The following is a 15,000-nucleotide window of genomic DNA, read 5'->3' on the forward strand; positions in this document are numbered from 1 at the left end:
AGAGCACGAGGTGTGGAGTGTCGGCGAAGATGATGCTAAAAGAATGGCAAGGGTGTGTAACACAACTTGAGCTTGTTCTCATAAACCTGAAACATTCACATAAATTGCGAAAACCAGAGTGCAGAAATGCATGAGCACAACCAAATTGATGTTTTATTCAAAGAGACATTGCAACGCGAGATTAATTCCCATTCGACAAAATACTCATCAATACGACAAATATGATTTTGCAATATACAAGCCTTCATCATGACGACTATAACAAGGAGCAATTCCCCATCACAACATACACATGTGACCGTCTTTTGAAGGATACAATTACGTACTACATCTGCTTCTGCTTTCATCCATCTGGATCTACTCCAGCATTGGCTGCCATCCTCTTTATGGTTCCTTCGTAGCCACAATTTCAATAACCATTTTATCTTTCGTTTTTGTTTAACTTCTGCTGGTTGTGACTTACAATAGCCCCCCTTTTTCACAAAGTTGTAGTACCCTTTTTTCCACAAACACAGATGCAATTCGTGGAGTGAAATTTCCAAAAAATACGTGTCGCCTCTAATTATTGTATTTGAGTGATACTCAGTGGCATTATGGTTAGAGCATCTGCTCTGAGTCTGGGAAGTCAGTGGCTTGATTCTGACTCTGGCCGAGTTATACCAAAGACGTAACAACCTGTGGAGTTACAATAAATCCACCAAGGTCACCAACTGTGTTTATCTGAAGTCAAGTCTGGTGGTGTCTCATGTTTTTGTCTGCACATGTGTGTGTGTGATTTGTGTTGCTACTCCTCCACACGCCTTAGACCTTGTAGAAAAAAAAAACTTTCAAAATCTACATTTTAAAGTAGCTGCACTTTGCCATCAGTCTGTCCATCCCTCTGTCTGTCATGCTCTTTTTGCTGGGATATCATTATAGCATTACGTTTGGGGCATCATGACGGTGTTACGTCTAGCACTAGGCTAGGCCTCTACAGACGTGCATGTGCTGTGTCACGTGGTTGGGTTTTCGTATATCATGCCTCGCCCGCTAGGGGTGGCAGGAGTGTACTTCTGGTCGCGCAATAAAGCGGAGTTGATGCTGGCGCGCGTGCTTCTTGCGTCCCACTGCACCTCGTACACTCTAGTTGGCGACGAGGATGGGATGAATACGGACTTGTGCCCGTTTTCGTCGGAGACGACTTCGAATTGTTTTCGGAGCGATTGGGATGCTATTTCCACGCGAACGATGTGGTCGACGAGAGCAAGCAAAAGTCGATCTTGCTCGCTTCGCTTTCGGCGGAGCATTATCGACTACTGAGTGATTTGGTGGCACCGAACAGGCCCCGGGATGACGAGCTGTCATTTCGGGACATTGTGCAGAAGATGAAGGCACACATGGCGCCGGAGAAGTCATTACAGCTCGCTCGATACCAGTTCGATCGCCTCTCGAAAGGAGCAGAGGAACGCGTCGCTGATTTCGTGGCGCGGATTAAGCGTTCTTCCGTGGCCTGCAAGTTCACGGCGGGGGAGCGTCCAGCTCGGCTCAGAGATCGTTTTATTGCTGGTTTACAAGATGTGAAGATGGTTTCAGCGGTTTTACGGCTGAAGGGTGAAGCCATTACATTCGACTCGGCGGTCAGCACGGCTACAGCGGTCGAGCAGACTCGCGGGGATGTTCGAGCCATCACCTGCCACACGGGGTCGCGAGCACCCCGGGACGCACGCACGACCTTCGATGCGGGTCGGACGTTGCCGCGCGACCGCGCGTGCGGCGGGGTGACTCCGCGGATATGCTTGGGATGTGGAGGTCGACACCTGCGCCGTGCGTGCCCGTATAAAGGCAACGTGTGTTTAAATTGTCACAAGGTGGGTCATTTGGCGCGTGTGTGCCGTGGGGCGCCGGCCGCCGTTAAGGTCATGGACGGCGATGTGCGAGGCGACTCGGGGCGGAACCAGCGGCCGTTGATGGACCTGTTTTCAATTGGCCCAGTGGCGGCGCGCCCGATGACAGTGGAAGTCGAAGTGAACAAAACGCCGATCACGTTCCAGGTCGATACGGGAGCAGCGGTGTCGCTCATCGGCGAGCAGACCGCGCGTAGACTCAACGGCTTGAAGCTTATCAGGTCAAACCTCACGCTGTTCACGTACACCCGCGAGAAGATAACGCCAGTCGGGATGGCAGACGTGTCTGTGCGGTACCAAGGCCAGGTCGCCACGCTTCGGGTGTACGTCGTGCGGGGGAGGGGACCGTCTCTCCTCGGCCGAGATTGGCTGGCCCGCATCAGGCTAGACTGGGCCGCAGTTCACCTTGTGCAACCCGTGCCGAGCCGGTGGGAGGATCAGTTAGAGGAGATTCTTCAAAGACATCAAGGGTTGTTTAGCGACGACCTTGGGAAACTCAAGGGCATGGAGGCAAAGCTCTTCCTGAAGGAGGGGTGGTTCCTCGGTTTTGTAAACCACGTCCTGTGCCGTATGCCCTGCGGGACAAGGTCAAGGGTGAACTGGAGAGGCTGGAGGCCTGCGGAGTGATCGACCGGGTGTCGTGCTCAGATTGGGCCACCCCGGTTGTCACGGTGCTGAAACGGAATGGAGACGTCCGATTGTGCGGGGACTTCAAATCCACGGTTAACCCGGGGCTCAGCGTGGAGCAATATCCATTGCCGTCAATCGATGAAATATATGCGCGATTGGCGGGGAGTCAATACTTCACGAAGCTAGACCTGCGTGATGCATATTTTCACCTGCCGATGGATCCCGGGAGTAGCGAGCTTTTGACAATCAACACGTGTCAAGGACTCTATCGATATACCCGACTCTGTTTTGGGATTGCTTCGGCCCCAGCTTTGTGGCAGAAAGCCATGGATCAGGTTTGCATTGGCCTGCCCGCTCAGACCTACCTGGACGATGTGCTCATTGCGGGGAAAACGGCGGACGAGCATCTTGCGAACATTGCCCAAGTGTTGACAAAGCTAGAAGCGTGCGGCTGCGCTTGAACAGGGACAAGTGCGCGTTCTTCAAGCAGCGCTTGGAATACCTCGGGCACATCATCACGCCGGAGGGGCTGTTGAAAGGTCCTCGGAAGGTGGAGGCGATTCAGCACATGCCACCGCCTTGCGACAAGACGCAGCTGCGCTCGTTCATTGGTATGGCCCAGTATTACCAAAGGTTCGTGCGCGGGCTCAGCTCACAACTTGCGCCGTTAACACGGTTGCTCAGGAAGGACGAGCGCTGGGCTTGGGGGCCTGCACACCAGGCGTCGTTCGACCGCATCAATCGGCGGCTCACAGAGGATACGTTCCTCGTGCACTGCGAGCCTGCGCGTCCGCTCCTATTGGCATGCGACAGCTCTGCATATGGCATCGGGGCAGTGCTCTCCCACAGGATGGACGATGGTTCCGAGCGGCCTGTTTGTTTTGCATCCCGGACCCTGTCCACAGCAGAGCGCGGATATGCCCAGATTGAGCGTGAGGCTCTCAGCCTCGTCTGGGGTGTGCGGAGGTTTCATCAATACCTGCTGGGGCGGCATTTCACTTTGCAGGCGGATCACAAACCGCTTCAATTCATCCTGAGACCCGAGCGCGGGGTTCCGGTGGTAGCGGCCGCGCGAATACAGCGGTGGTGTCTGTTTCTGGGTGCTTACGATTATGATATTCAGTTCCGAAGCACTGAGAAGCATACTAACTGCGACGGGCTCTCACGCTTGCCGTGTGCGGAGGGTCCAGCTGCATCTGAGTTGGCCGACCGGGTCGATGTGTTCGCGCTGGGCCAGGTCCAAAGCGGGCCGGTCACGGCCAGGCAGGTCGCGGTGGAATCGGCTCGTGATCCGGTGCTTGCCCGTGTCGTCCAGGCGATTTCTACGGGGAATTGGAGCGATCTGCCTTCGACACCGGCATTTCAGCCTTTCACGTCACGCGCATCGGAGCTGTCGTTGGTCCAACGGTGCGTAATGTGGGGAATGAGGACGGTGATTCCACCGAGGTTCAGGCAGCGGTGTTTGGAAGAACTGCATGTCAGTCACCTTGGCATCGTGAAGACCAAGAGTCTTGCTCGTAGCCTGTTGTGGTGGCCGGGGTTGGACAAAGACATTGAGCAGTTGGTTAAGCGTTGTGCCACGTGCCAGACAGATGCTGATAACCCGCGTCGAGCCTCGGGTCTATGGCCTGTGCCAGACCGAGCTTGGCAGAGGGTCCATGTAGATTTTGCGGGACCGGTTAATGGCAAAATGTTTTTGATTGTGATCGATGCATTCTCTAAATGGCCGGAGGTTGTAGTAATGCAGCATACATCAGCAAACATTACAGTAGAAAAACTGCGGACGATCTTTGCTAATAAAGGATTACCTGAGATTTTGGTCTCTGATAACGGTCCGCAGTTCATCGCAGGTGTATTTGATGAGTTTATGCGTCAAAATGGTATTCGACATCTAAGGTCCGCACCGTATCATCCTGAGACGAATGGCCAAGCTGAGTCGTTTGTCAAGATGTTGAAGCGGGCTTTGCGCAGGGGGGTGTTGCACCTGTGCAGATGGTGGTCGATGTCTTTTTGCTCCATTACAGGAACGCAGTTCATCCTGTCACGGGTGATTCGCCTGCCATTCGTCTCTATGGACGGGCATTGCGGTCCAGACTGGATTTGCTGCGACCTGGAGGGTCGGGGAGTGGGGCGATGTCGCATCCGACGCGGCGGCGCGGCTTCGATGTGGGACAACGGGTAATGGTGCGCGATTATTTCCACGGTTCCAAATGGGTGCCGGCGGTGGTCTCTGTGGTGCTGGGGCCGGCGAATTGCATGGTGCGGACTGATGGTGGGGATGTGTGGAAGCGGCACGTGGACCAAATGCATGATCGCTGTTCAGCGTCACCCCCCCCCCCCGCACCTCCCCGGGCCGAACGATGTGGGACCCCCACCGGTGATGTCGCTGGCACCTGACGTTGTATCGCCGGGGCTGGTTGGGCCAACGCCCAGGGGGTCTTCGCCTGATGCCGTCCTACCCGGGGACGTCGGGCAGGCTGGGTGGTTGGGGTGGCGGAAGGTGCGAGTCCGGCGAGGGTGTCACCTCGACCGAGCCGGGAGGCGTCTGAGCCTGGACTGTCTGGCAGCGCTGCCCGTCCGAGGCGGGTCAGGGTGCGGCCGCGGTACTTGGAGGATTATGAGTGTTGATGGGTTTCAGGTGGTCATGTTGTGATTGTCCTTTCATCGTGTGACGGGTCATTTTTACGAGGGGAGGAGTGTGCTGTGTCACGTGGTTGGGTTTTCGTATATCATGCCTCGCCCGCTAGGGGTGGCAGGAGTGTACTTCTGGTCGCGCAATAAAGCGGAGTTGATGCTGGCGCGCGTGCTTCTTGCGTCCCACTGCACCTCGTACACTCTAGTGCATGTCATCCCACCGCCTTGCTGATGGCAGTTGAACACCAGAATCCATGTTTGACTCTATCTGACTATTTAACGTCCGTAGGTGATGAACTGAATGCCAGACACAAAGAGTCGGGATGATGGATTTCGATAGATAGCGATATAGTAAGACGGCGTTACATCTGGGATGTCATTACGGAATTATGTCTAGTGTTAGACGAGGCCTTTATGGTGGTGTATTATTCATGACTCGATGAGAATTACATTTTGCAACTTGGAGAAAAATAAAAATAAAAATAAAACGACGTAACGTCTGATCCCTGGGAACATTAAACGAATTCATAATGTTGCGGTGTTACTAAAATTGTCGAATGACTAAAATTAACGCTGGGTTGTTAGCAGTGAACAAAATGTTTCTGGAATAAAAAAAAGTGCAAATATTGCCCGTCAACAAACTATATTACTAAACTGTAACATATCTATAATAATAAATGTGAGGGTGTGTCAGTGTATCAATGAGTGTGTGTGTGTGTGTGTGTGTGTGTGTGTGTGTGTGTGTGTGTGTTTCCTCCGTAGCTCCAAAACCATGAAACTTAGCAGCCTGAAACTTTGCATGCATACTAAGGGAATGCCAAGGGAGTGCAACAGTGAAAATTGGGTGTTTAGGTTAATTAAAACATCCCTTTTGAAGATAATTAATGGCCTTATTTTTGTATATCCTATATCATGCGCATCCTCAAACACCTCGTTGTCCCTCGATGGGGTCTTAATTCACCATTTATTTTGGCCTGCTCAACAATGCCTTGATTTGGAACAGGCCGCAATGATTGCTTAACGATAAAGTTTTGGTTTTTTTTTCACTTTCCTCACCAGCAGCTCACTCATTATCGAATGCCTGATCATCATACCTACGGATACATTGCAATGCTTTATAAACGCCCGGAGACGCAAACATTCGTGGCTTTATTTCATTTCTGCACATGCTATGACCTCGAGAATCTCTTAAAATTAGCTGAATTACAAAATGTAAGCTCCAGAATTGAACTTAGCAGCAGTTCTGACTGCTAAAAAAAAGTGTTCATTTGTCTAATTCGGAAATATTTTGATATTTTGTCGTCTCCAGGAGGTGCTTAATATGACGGATAGGCAATCGCTAATCGCTTGCCAAGCCAGCCATTCTTTATCAACCATTTCATTGGAGTGCTTCCTTGAGTGCTTATCCAGTTGGTGAGCACGCAACAATATTTTCACTGTCACTGAATACTGTATATGGATCAACTTGAACAAAGTTCGGCCAATCCCCTGCATTTGGCCCCGCGTTGTTCTGCGGTGCATCGGGCGTTGACTGGCTCAATGAAAATGTGCAATTTTATTTCACACCACAGATCCCCTTTTTGAAAAATCTTTCGTTATACGATCCGTCACTGTGGCATCGATATACACATTTAAAAAGTGCAACGTTTCCTTTTTAAAAGTTTCTTCAACTATTTCGTGGAGTGCTTGGTGAAGCCACTTGGCGTGCGCTCTTCAGGATTTAATCGCGAACCGCGGTTCGATACCGGAATTCGGAACACAAAATAAATTATATGATCAGAATGAGTAAAAAACGTTTCAGTTGTTGCAAAGCAATGAATCGCCACATCATGGCAGGATAACTGAGAGGTACGCACGCTTGCTCTAAGCTGTCGAGCCTGGGTTTGAATCACAACCCAGCTATAAACTGTCATCCCGGTGTTTCACAGGCAGGGCGATTCATCAATGTGTGCCGTACTGTCTCTTGGATGGACATTAAACTGGGCGTCATATCTGCCGGAATCCCCTCCTCTCCCTCTCTTCACCCCCACTCCCCCTCCACTCCCCCTCTCCATCCCCCCTCTCCTCCCTCTCACCCCTCTGCCTCTCTCACACCTCTGCCTCTCTCACACCTCTGCCTCTCTCACCTCTATCGCACTCCTCCCTCTCTCTCCCTCTTCCCCTCCCCCCACCCCACCTCTTCCTCTCCCATCCCTCTCTCACATCACTCCCCCTTTGTTAAGGGGCTGTTAAAGACTGACGGTTTAGTTTTGAATTTAAAACTGCTTCCCCATAGGGTAGCATGTACGAATCAGATTCGGAGTGAGCCGGCCAGAGGAGTGCAAAGGTCACTGCATGTGAGAGTATGCATGCAGGCAGGCAGGCCTTTGCCAGCTGGATAGCATGGGTTTTAAATGTTCCGGCCTGGTTTTATATAGAACGAACGAACACACACACACACACACACACACACACACACACACACACACACACACACACACACACACACACACACACACACACACACACACACACACACACACACACAGGCCATTTTTCCTTGCTTGAGCAGGGGTTAGCCTTGCGGGCCCCATGACCATCATGGTTCCCTTTTTGAGGCTGTTTTTATGGCTGGATGCCCTTCCTCTGCCTCTAACCCACCATGCTTAGTCATCTCTTATGATGCCAACCCGTTCGTCACCTCTTATGACGCCAACCCATTAGTCACCTCTTATGACATGCAGGGATACGGTGTACTTATTCTAAGCAAGGCATACACCAGGACCATTCCACTGGTATTCATTTTGCCAACCTCGGAAGGATGACAGGCTGAGTCGACACCACCTGGTGTTAATTCAGCAGCCAATGGGGCTCAAACTCAGGACTCTCGGACCCAAGCCAGCCACCCTAACCACTAAGCCAGGTTTTGTGTAGAACCCGGAGGTTAAAATGAAAATGTTGCTGTTTGGACACGTTTTATCGCCTTTCCCTTCCCCTCATGCTGCCTTCCCTTCCCCTCCCCTCACACCGTGCCTTCCCTTCCCCTCACATTTCCTTCCCTTCCCTTCGTCTCACACCACATTATCTTCCCCTCACGCTGCCTTACCTTCGCTCACCCTCAGGCTGCCTTCCCCCCACCTCCCCTCATGCTCACCTCCTCCCAAACCCCCTCACATCTCCCCCCCCCATGGACATCTCCTGGCAGTTTCCGCACGCTGTTTTAATGTACCCCATTTCATTCAATCCTGTACTACCTCCCTCTCTACCTCCTCCACAAGTCACACTAACAAACGTAGGTCAAGAACCACTCAGCTGGACTCGAGCTGCAGTCTGCTTATTTATACACGATGAGAGGACTGCTGAGAAGAGATTTGCAAAGTTCACACACCAGTCATGTACATGTGGAGGCCCCATACTTTGCATATACATTGAACTGCCAATGTACCCTGGTGTTTCCATTTTTTTCCCCACTATCTATACATATGTGTGGATAACACAAAGATTCATTATTAAGTTCATGACCTGATACCTCTGTTGCTTATCATGTAATCAATGTTACACACAGTGGAGTTAACAGGTCAATGACTGCCAAGCTTATTAACAAGCGCCAATAGAAAAGCACCAACAACGGACAGTGCAAACAGGTGAAACGGGTAAGAGTGCAGATCCAGCCATGGATAACATCCATCACTTAATGTGCAGCAGTCAAACACCCAGCAGTCTGGAAAGAACTACAAGCATGCCTAATGAAACTTTAAAGTCAAATGAGTACAATGATATTCAACCATATTGCTGGGTTTCATGTCAAGCGTGTTCAAACAGCTTTGTGTTTGCAACCTTGCATTATCAAAAGTTGTCTCCTTTCTGCAACCTTTATCCTCTAAGTTCACATATGATTAAGCATCCCACATATAATTCTTGCTTATTTATAAAACAGTAATTGAGGGACGGCACACACATTTAATGTCAATCCGAGGGACAGCCGAGCAGAGATTCAAACCCAGGCGAGACAGCTCAGAGGCGAATGTGCAAACCTTTTGGCCATCTTGTCAGCAATGTTATTCATAGGATAAAAACAAAAAAATCCATTCACCTCTAAGGCTTTGTCCCGCCGAAATGTCCTGTTGCAGCCATCATAACCACATGACAACAAGAGCTCTTCATTCCTCGTTTGGGCACACCTTTGATTGTTAGCTTTGTCACCAACGCTGCTGTCTTCACTTTTAACTTTCCTTTCCTTGTCAAAACTTCCTGTCTCGCCCCTCTCTTCGCTTACTGCCCCACTTTGCTCTTCACTTCCTAACCCACCATGCTCCTTGGTTCCCTTTCCACCCTTTTCTTCATTTACTGCCCCACCATGCTCTTCACTTCCTTTCCCGCTCTGCTCTTCGCTTCCTGTCATCCACCCATTGCATCCTGCCTTCCACCTTTCTCCATTTCTTGCGACATGTCTCTCCCTTAATTCTCTTCTTTGGAACTCCTCTCCATCATCCTGCCACCCTTTCATTTTACAACCATCACTTTTTGTTTGCTCCACTTCCATCTCCTCAACCTGCAATGCTTTAACCATTTCTACCTCCCTTCTACCTATACTGTTTGTGAGCATTTGCTCTTGTGTTAAACCTGAGACAACTGAGCCTGAATTGGACCTATCACGATTGATGGAGTTTTGGATGTCATCTCTGGATGAAAGAGAAGAAGAAATAATAATTAGATGAAAAAGCAAAATGGAAACAAAAATACATCATAAGTTTGGCATTCTGTGGGAATAAATTATTGGGGGCCATTAAAAAATTATGATCTCAAAAATGGCAGAATTTATACACTCTTCAATGTTCCATATACTGCCTCTAACCCCTAACCTCCCAACATCATTGCCCTTCTCCACACCATCAACAACTTCCCATTCCTCACCAATCACCACCCCTCCCTCCTCCCCCATCCACAGCACTCCCTTTCTTTCATCAACTTTCTCCAATGCAATATTCCCCTTCCACATTCATAACTCAATGGCTCCCAAATGCTTGTAATACCTAAAACTGTGCAGCACTCTTGGTTACATCCTGAAAATATCAATCCTTCCTGTGATTATAAACAAATCAATTTGACCATTTATCCTGTCATTGTTGCTAACGTTGTATAATTTTCAAATGAAGAATACCAGATTGGAACCGCAGTGAAACTCAGAGTAAATTTTCATTAAAACATAAAGATTCCATGTTTATTTTTTATGGTGTAATTGTGCTGTCCTGGACAGGTTTTGTGTGTGTGTGTCGTTGATTGTTATCTCCATATGTGGGTTTCAGAAGGTGGCACGGAGTTCTCCCAGGTCTCAAAGTATCCACCTCCATTTCAGTAAGGGATCATGATTCATGGACCAGTTTGTGAAGTTTTCTTGTTCTCAAAGTTTTGTTCCGAGGGCTCTTTTGAAGATCGTCACCGAGCCCCAGACAGTTTACAACTGCAATTCGCTTGTAGTAATATTCCCAGGGGTGATTTTTAAGATCCCCGGGAGGTTCTTCTTTATCATTCCTGTTATCACTGCTACAATTTCAGCACTCTTCAGCTTCCAGGTTCTTTTGACTTCATTTTTTAGGTCCTGATGTGTGTGTCGTTGCTTATTATCTCCATTTGCAGGTTGGAGGAGATGGAACGAAGTCCTGCCAGGACTCAAACGTATCCACCTTCGCTTCAGTACAGGATCACAGTTCACGGACCAAGCTGTTCAACTTTGTTGTTCTCAGAGTTTTGTTCCAAGGGGTCTTTTCAGGATAGTCACCGAACCCTGGACTGCCTCCAATTGTGGTTCGTTTGTGGTAATATTCCAGGGGATGGTTTTCAAAATCTCCATGAGGTTCTTCTTTATTATTCCTGTTGCTTTAATTATATCATTAGTGCAACTTCAATGATCTTCAGCTTCCAAGATCTCTTGATCTCATTCTTGAGGTCCTGGTATTTGGTAATTTTCTTGATTTCTGCATTATTTAAGCCAAACTTGCTGGGTCGTCATATCTCAATCGGTAATGCTGTCTGTTCCTGAGAACAATATCCGGTCGCAAGGCTTTGTTTTCTGTGTTCACACTCGATGGGATCATCAGGTCATACGTGAGCAAGACGTCCTTATTTTCAATGATTGCCCTTGGTTCGTGTTTCCATGAGTTTTCTGGAACTGGGATGTTGAAAATTTTACAGATATGCCAATGAATCACTTTGCATACATTGTTTTGCCATTGTGTGTAAAGTTGTTCTGATAATAGTTTTTAACATCCTAAAATCAGGTGACTAGTACTTTCTGCTTCTGACTTGCAGAACTTACACTTGTCTGGCTCAGTCCCACCATCTTTTAAAATCCATTGGTACAGTGTCCTTCATCCTTGGAATTATTATTATTCGTTCTCCATCCCAGTTGAGCAAATCACATCTAAGCCATTCCAATGAGCCTTCTCCCATTATTTTTGTCCCAACTTGGTCCCAACTCAGTCCAATTATTTTTTTGTATTTTCCTGCTCTTTGGTCATTTTTCCCAGGTGTTGGTAGATATTTGTTTATATTTCTTTTCATATATTTATCTTGTCTTTTTTTTTTGCAATTGTTGGGGCTGTATTTGTTGCAGTTTCATTTTCCTGTGTGGTATCTTCTATTCGCACCTGTTTTTGGAAATTCCTTGCAAGGTGAATTAGGAATAGTTTTTCAGGTTTGTTGTGTTCATGTTTGTTTACAAATTGAATCCGATAGTCTGTTGAGCATTTCACATACTCAGCTCGTCCTGCACTCGTCACTCTGTGGACCTGGTTGAGTCCTATCAGGCCACTCCCTCCCTCTCGTATCGGCAGGTACATTCTCAGGATGCACTGGTTTTTGTCAAACATTTTGTGGATGGTAAGGAGTTTTCCTGTTTTGATGTCTAATTTATTGATTTCTGTTTGGAGCCAGTTTATTATTCCACAGCTGTATTGGAACACTCATACTGCGAGTTGGTTTATGGCTTTGATTTTGTTTCTTGCAGAGAGAGGGGTACGTTTTCAGGATCTGCTTCATTCTCCGTCGGTATTATTTGGCAATTGTTTTGCACATTTGTTTGTGACATATTTGGTGGCCCTCTTCTACTCTGAGGTATTTGTATGATGCTTTGTTTTCTAACTGCTCTATTGTTGTTTCAAGGTCAATTTTTATGCTGTCTCTTTTTGTTGGTTTACCTTCTACAAATGTGCACCTGGCACACTTATCTCGTCCAAATTCTATTTCAATGTCCTCAGAGAACCGTTTTACTCATTTTAGTAAAATGAAAAAAAACATTTTAGTTGTTCAGTCACTTCTTCGTCATTTGGTGCAAAGAGGACTGCTGTTGCCTGGTGTTGCTATGCTTGGTGTTGGCTTAATGGTTGGGAGGGGGGTGGGCTTGGGATCCCAGGATCCTGAGTTCAAATCCCACTCGTCTGTTGAATTAGTAGCAGGTGGGGTTGACTCTGCCCGTCATCCTTCCGAGGTCGGCAAAATGAGTGTCAGCATGCTGACATGTGTCGGAGTGTCGGAGTATACTGTGTCGGAGTGGCGACCCGTCCAGGATTGTGCTCAACAGCCAAGTAGACTGCTTAGGCAGCGCCAACGCTCTGCACAGAGTATGGTCCCATTGGATGGATGGATGGTGCAAAGAGCTTTAAGTCATCCAAATATAGCAGGTGTCATCTTTCCTGTTTCTTTGGATGTTCTTCTATTGGTTGTTAGTGTGTATCCATGTCCTTGTTTGTTGATGAGGTTACTCAGTGGATTCAGAGCCAGACAAAACAAGAGGAGAGAAAGACTGTCTCCCTGGAAGATCCCATGCCATATCTTCACATCTGGTATTTCAATATCAATGTGGTATTTCAGAGCTGCATTGTTTTCTCAATCAGGTTGATTATTTGGGGATTGAATTTGTATATTTGCATGCATTTTATCATCCACGAGTGTGGGACACTGTAGAAAACTTTCTTATAGTCTATGTAGGCCGTGGACAATTTGGTTCTTCGCATTTTGCAATTTTCAAGTATGGCCTTGTTCAGTAGGAGGTGGTCAATTGTTCCATAACAACCTCTCTTACATCCCTTTTGTTCTGCCTCCAAACCTCCTTGTTATGTAATGTGATGGTACATCATTTCATCACATCATCATTATCATAGAAGTTTGTATGTTACATCACATCATAGAAGTTTGTATGTTGTTGGTGGACATGTTATTGGCTGGTATTTGTGAGGAAATTGGGTTTCTTCAGATTTTTGGATGAGAAAGGTGTTTCCTTCTACGAGACATTCATCCACTGCCTTTTCCTCTTAGTGGAGCAGATAACAGCAATTTTTGAAAGGAATTGTGCAAATGATGATACAAGCATCAAATGTGGCACATTTGTTCTCCAGGGGATTCTAATCAAATCTGCCTGATTGGCCATTTGAAAATCCAAATTTTGAAAAATTTGAAAAAAAAAAACTTCAAAAAACTCAAGATCACGAATCAATGTTGGATGCTGGCTGAGATTGGTGAATGTTTCAGAAACATCATCAAAGATGTTCCAAGTCTGCCATGCAGTTTTCTTCCCTTTACCGCGGAAGGCAGACACGACGTCACATCCAGTGAACGCATGGAAGTATGTGATCCCTCTAGCCTTCTCAGGCCCTATTGCAGAAACTACCTCATGGACTGGAATCCATCGCGCCTTGGCTCCTTGGCCAAAGGCAATCCACATGTTCTCAAGACCTAGTTCCTGTAAGGATGGCAGTACAGATATTGCTATGACTAGTACGTCCGTGTCATTAGCCTTAATGATAATGGACTTGCTACCATCCGTCGTTGCATCCCTAGCGTGTACAAATATTCGAGTGTCAGCTTCTTCATGCCAACATGGAGACACAGCATCCAGTGACTTCCTTGTGTTGCTAATGGCATCTTCTCCTTTTGTGACAATGACTGTGCTTCACACATCTTTTCCGCAAGGAAGTGAAACAGCTCAGTCTTGTTGCTGTCATCTCGAAGAAAGCTTCTCCAGTTACTTGGGGTCTTACTGGTTCCTGTCACTTCTTCTGATTCCTTGCCCCCTTTTGTCGACCTTGCCTCGGACTTCAGACTTGACTTCTTGTACACATCAAACACTACGTCCACCCTCTCGTACCTGGCACCATAGGATTCCACCTTTGCGATGATGTCTTCTTTAGCATAGTCATCAAATATCTTTGAAGTGCGTGGAGGTAGGGCATTGATAAGTGCTGAGCCATCAATGATGACTGCATCTCCCCTTGGTTCTCTGTCTGGGATGTTCACTTGAGCTTCAAGAATTTCAGCCAGCTGTGACTTCAAATTTTTTTGAAGTTTTTTATTTTTTTTTAATTTTTTAAAATTTGGATTTTTAAATGGCCAATCGGGCAGATTTTATCAGAAAGCCCTGCAAAACAGAAATGGCAAATTTGATGCTTGTATCATAATTTGCACGATTTTTCTATTATCTACTACACTATCTTGGATCAGTTCATTGAATGTCCTGGCATCGTGATTGTGGAGATCATCAAGTTGTTTTAACCACAAATTTGGAATTCCATCTGTGCCTGGGCTTTTAACGTTTGGCATTTTTAAAAGTTGTTTGCCACTTTTTTCTTCATCAATAATCACTGGGGGCATTTCCACGAGATGGTGCTTCTTCTTTTCCAATTCTGGGATCCATTCCGCTTCCTCGTTATGTTCCTTTTGATCTTCAGAAATTTATTTCCAGAATTTTTCTAGCTTTTCTTTTTTAGGGAGAGTTGACACATTCTGCTTTTGTTTCCCTAATTAGTGGTGGAATCTCTTTGGGTTACTCTCAAACATGGAGTTTTGTTTTATCCTGTTGTTTGCTTCCTCATAGTTTTAT

The 15,000-nt window shown here is 47.2% G+C and overlaps 1 protein-coding gene and 1 long non-coding RNA gene across 4 annotated transcripts in view; one reads left to right on the forward strand and one right to left on the reverse strand.

The window, feature by feature from the left end:
- The window catches only part of LOC147032604 (uncharacterized), a 72,522-nt gene extending 61,540 nt beyond the window's left edge, over positions 1-10,982 (forward strand). The window contains exon 3 of the long non-coding RNA XR_015055247.1: positions 10,764-10,982. This is a non-coding gene — a long non-coding RNA (uncharacterized LOC147032604). The remainder of the gene's footprint in view (positions 1-10,763) is intronic.
- LOC147032605 (uncharacterized) overlaps positions 1-15,000 on the reverse strand; it is a 51,215-nt gene that overhangs the window by 9,657 nt on the left and 26,558 nt on the right. For all 3 annotated transcript variants that reach the window (XM_085870361.1, XM_085870364.1, XM_085870363.1), the window contains 2 exons: positions 9,220-9,808; positions 1-35 (listed from right to left, as the gene is read on the reverse strand). The exon at positions 1-35 is cut by the window's left edge and continues 77 nt beyond it. In XM_085870361.1, coding sequence (XP_085726487.1) covers positions 1-35; positions 9,220-9,808 — 624 coding nt within the window. The remainder of the gene's footprint in view (positions 36-9,219; positions 9,809-15,000) is intronic.

The sequence above is a fragment of the Eptatretus burgeri genome, chromosome 2, assembly GCF_056783735.1.
Source record: "Eptatretus burgeri isolate ZD-2024b chromosome 2, Ebu_testis_v1, whole genome shotgun sequence".
In the NCBI taxonomy this organism is placed as follows: Eukaryota; Metazoa; Chordata; class Myxini; order Myxiniformes; family Myxinidae; genus Eptatretus; species Eptatretus burgeri.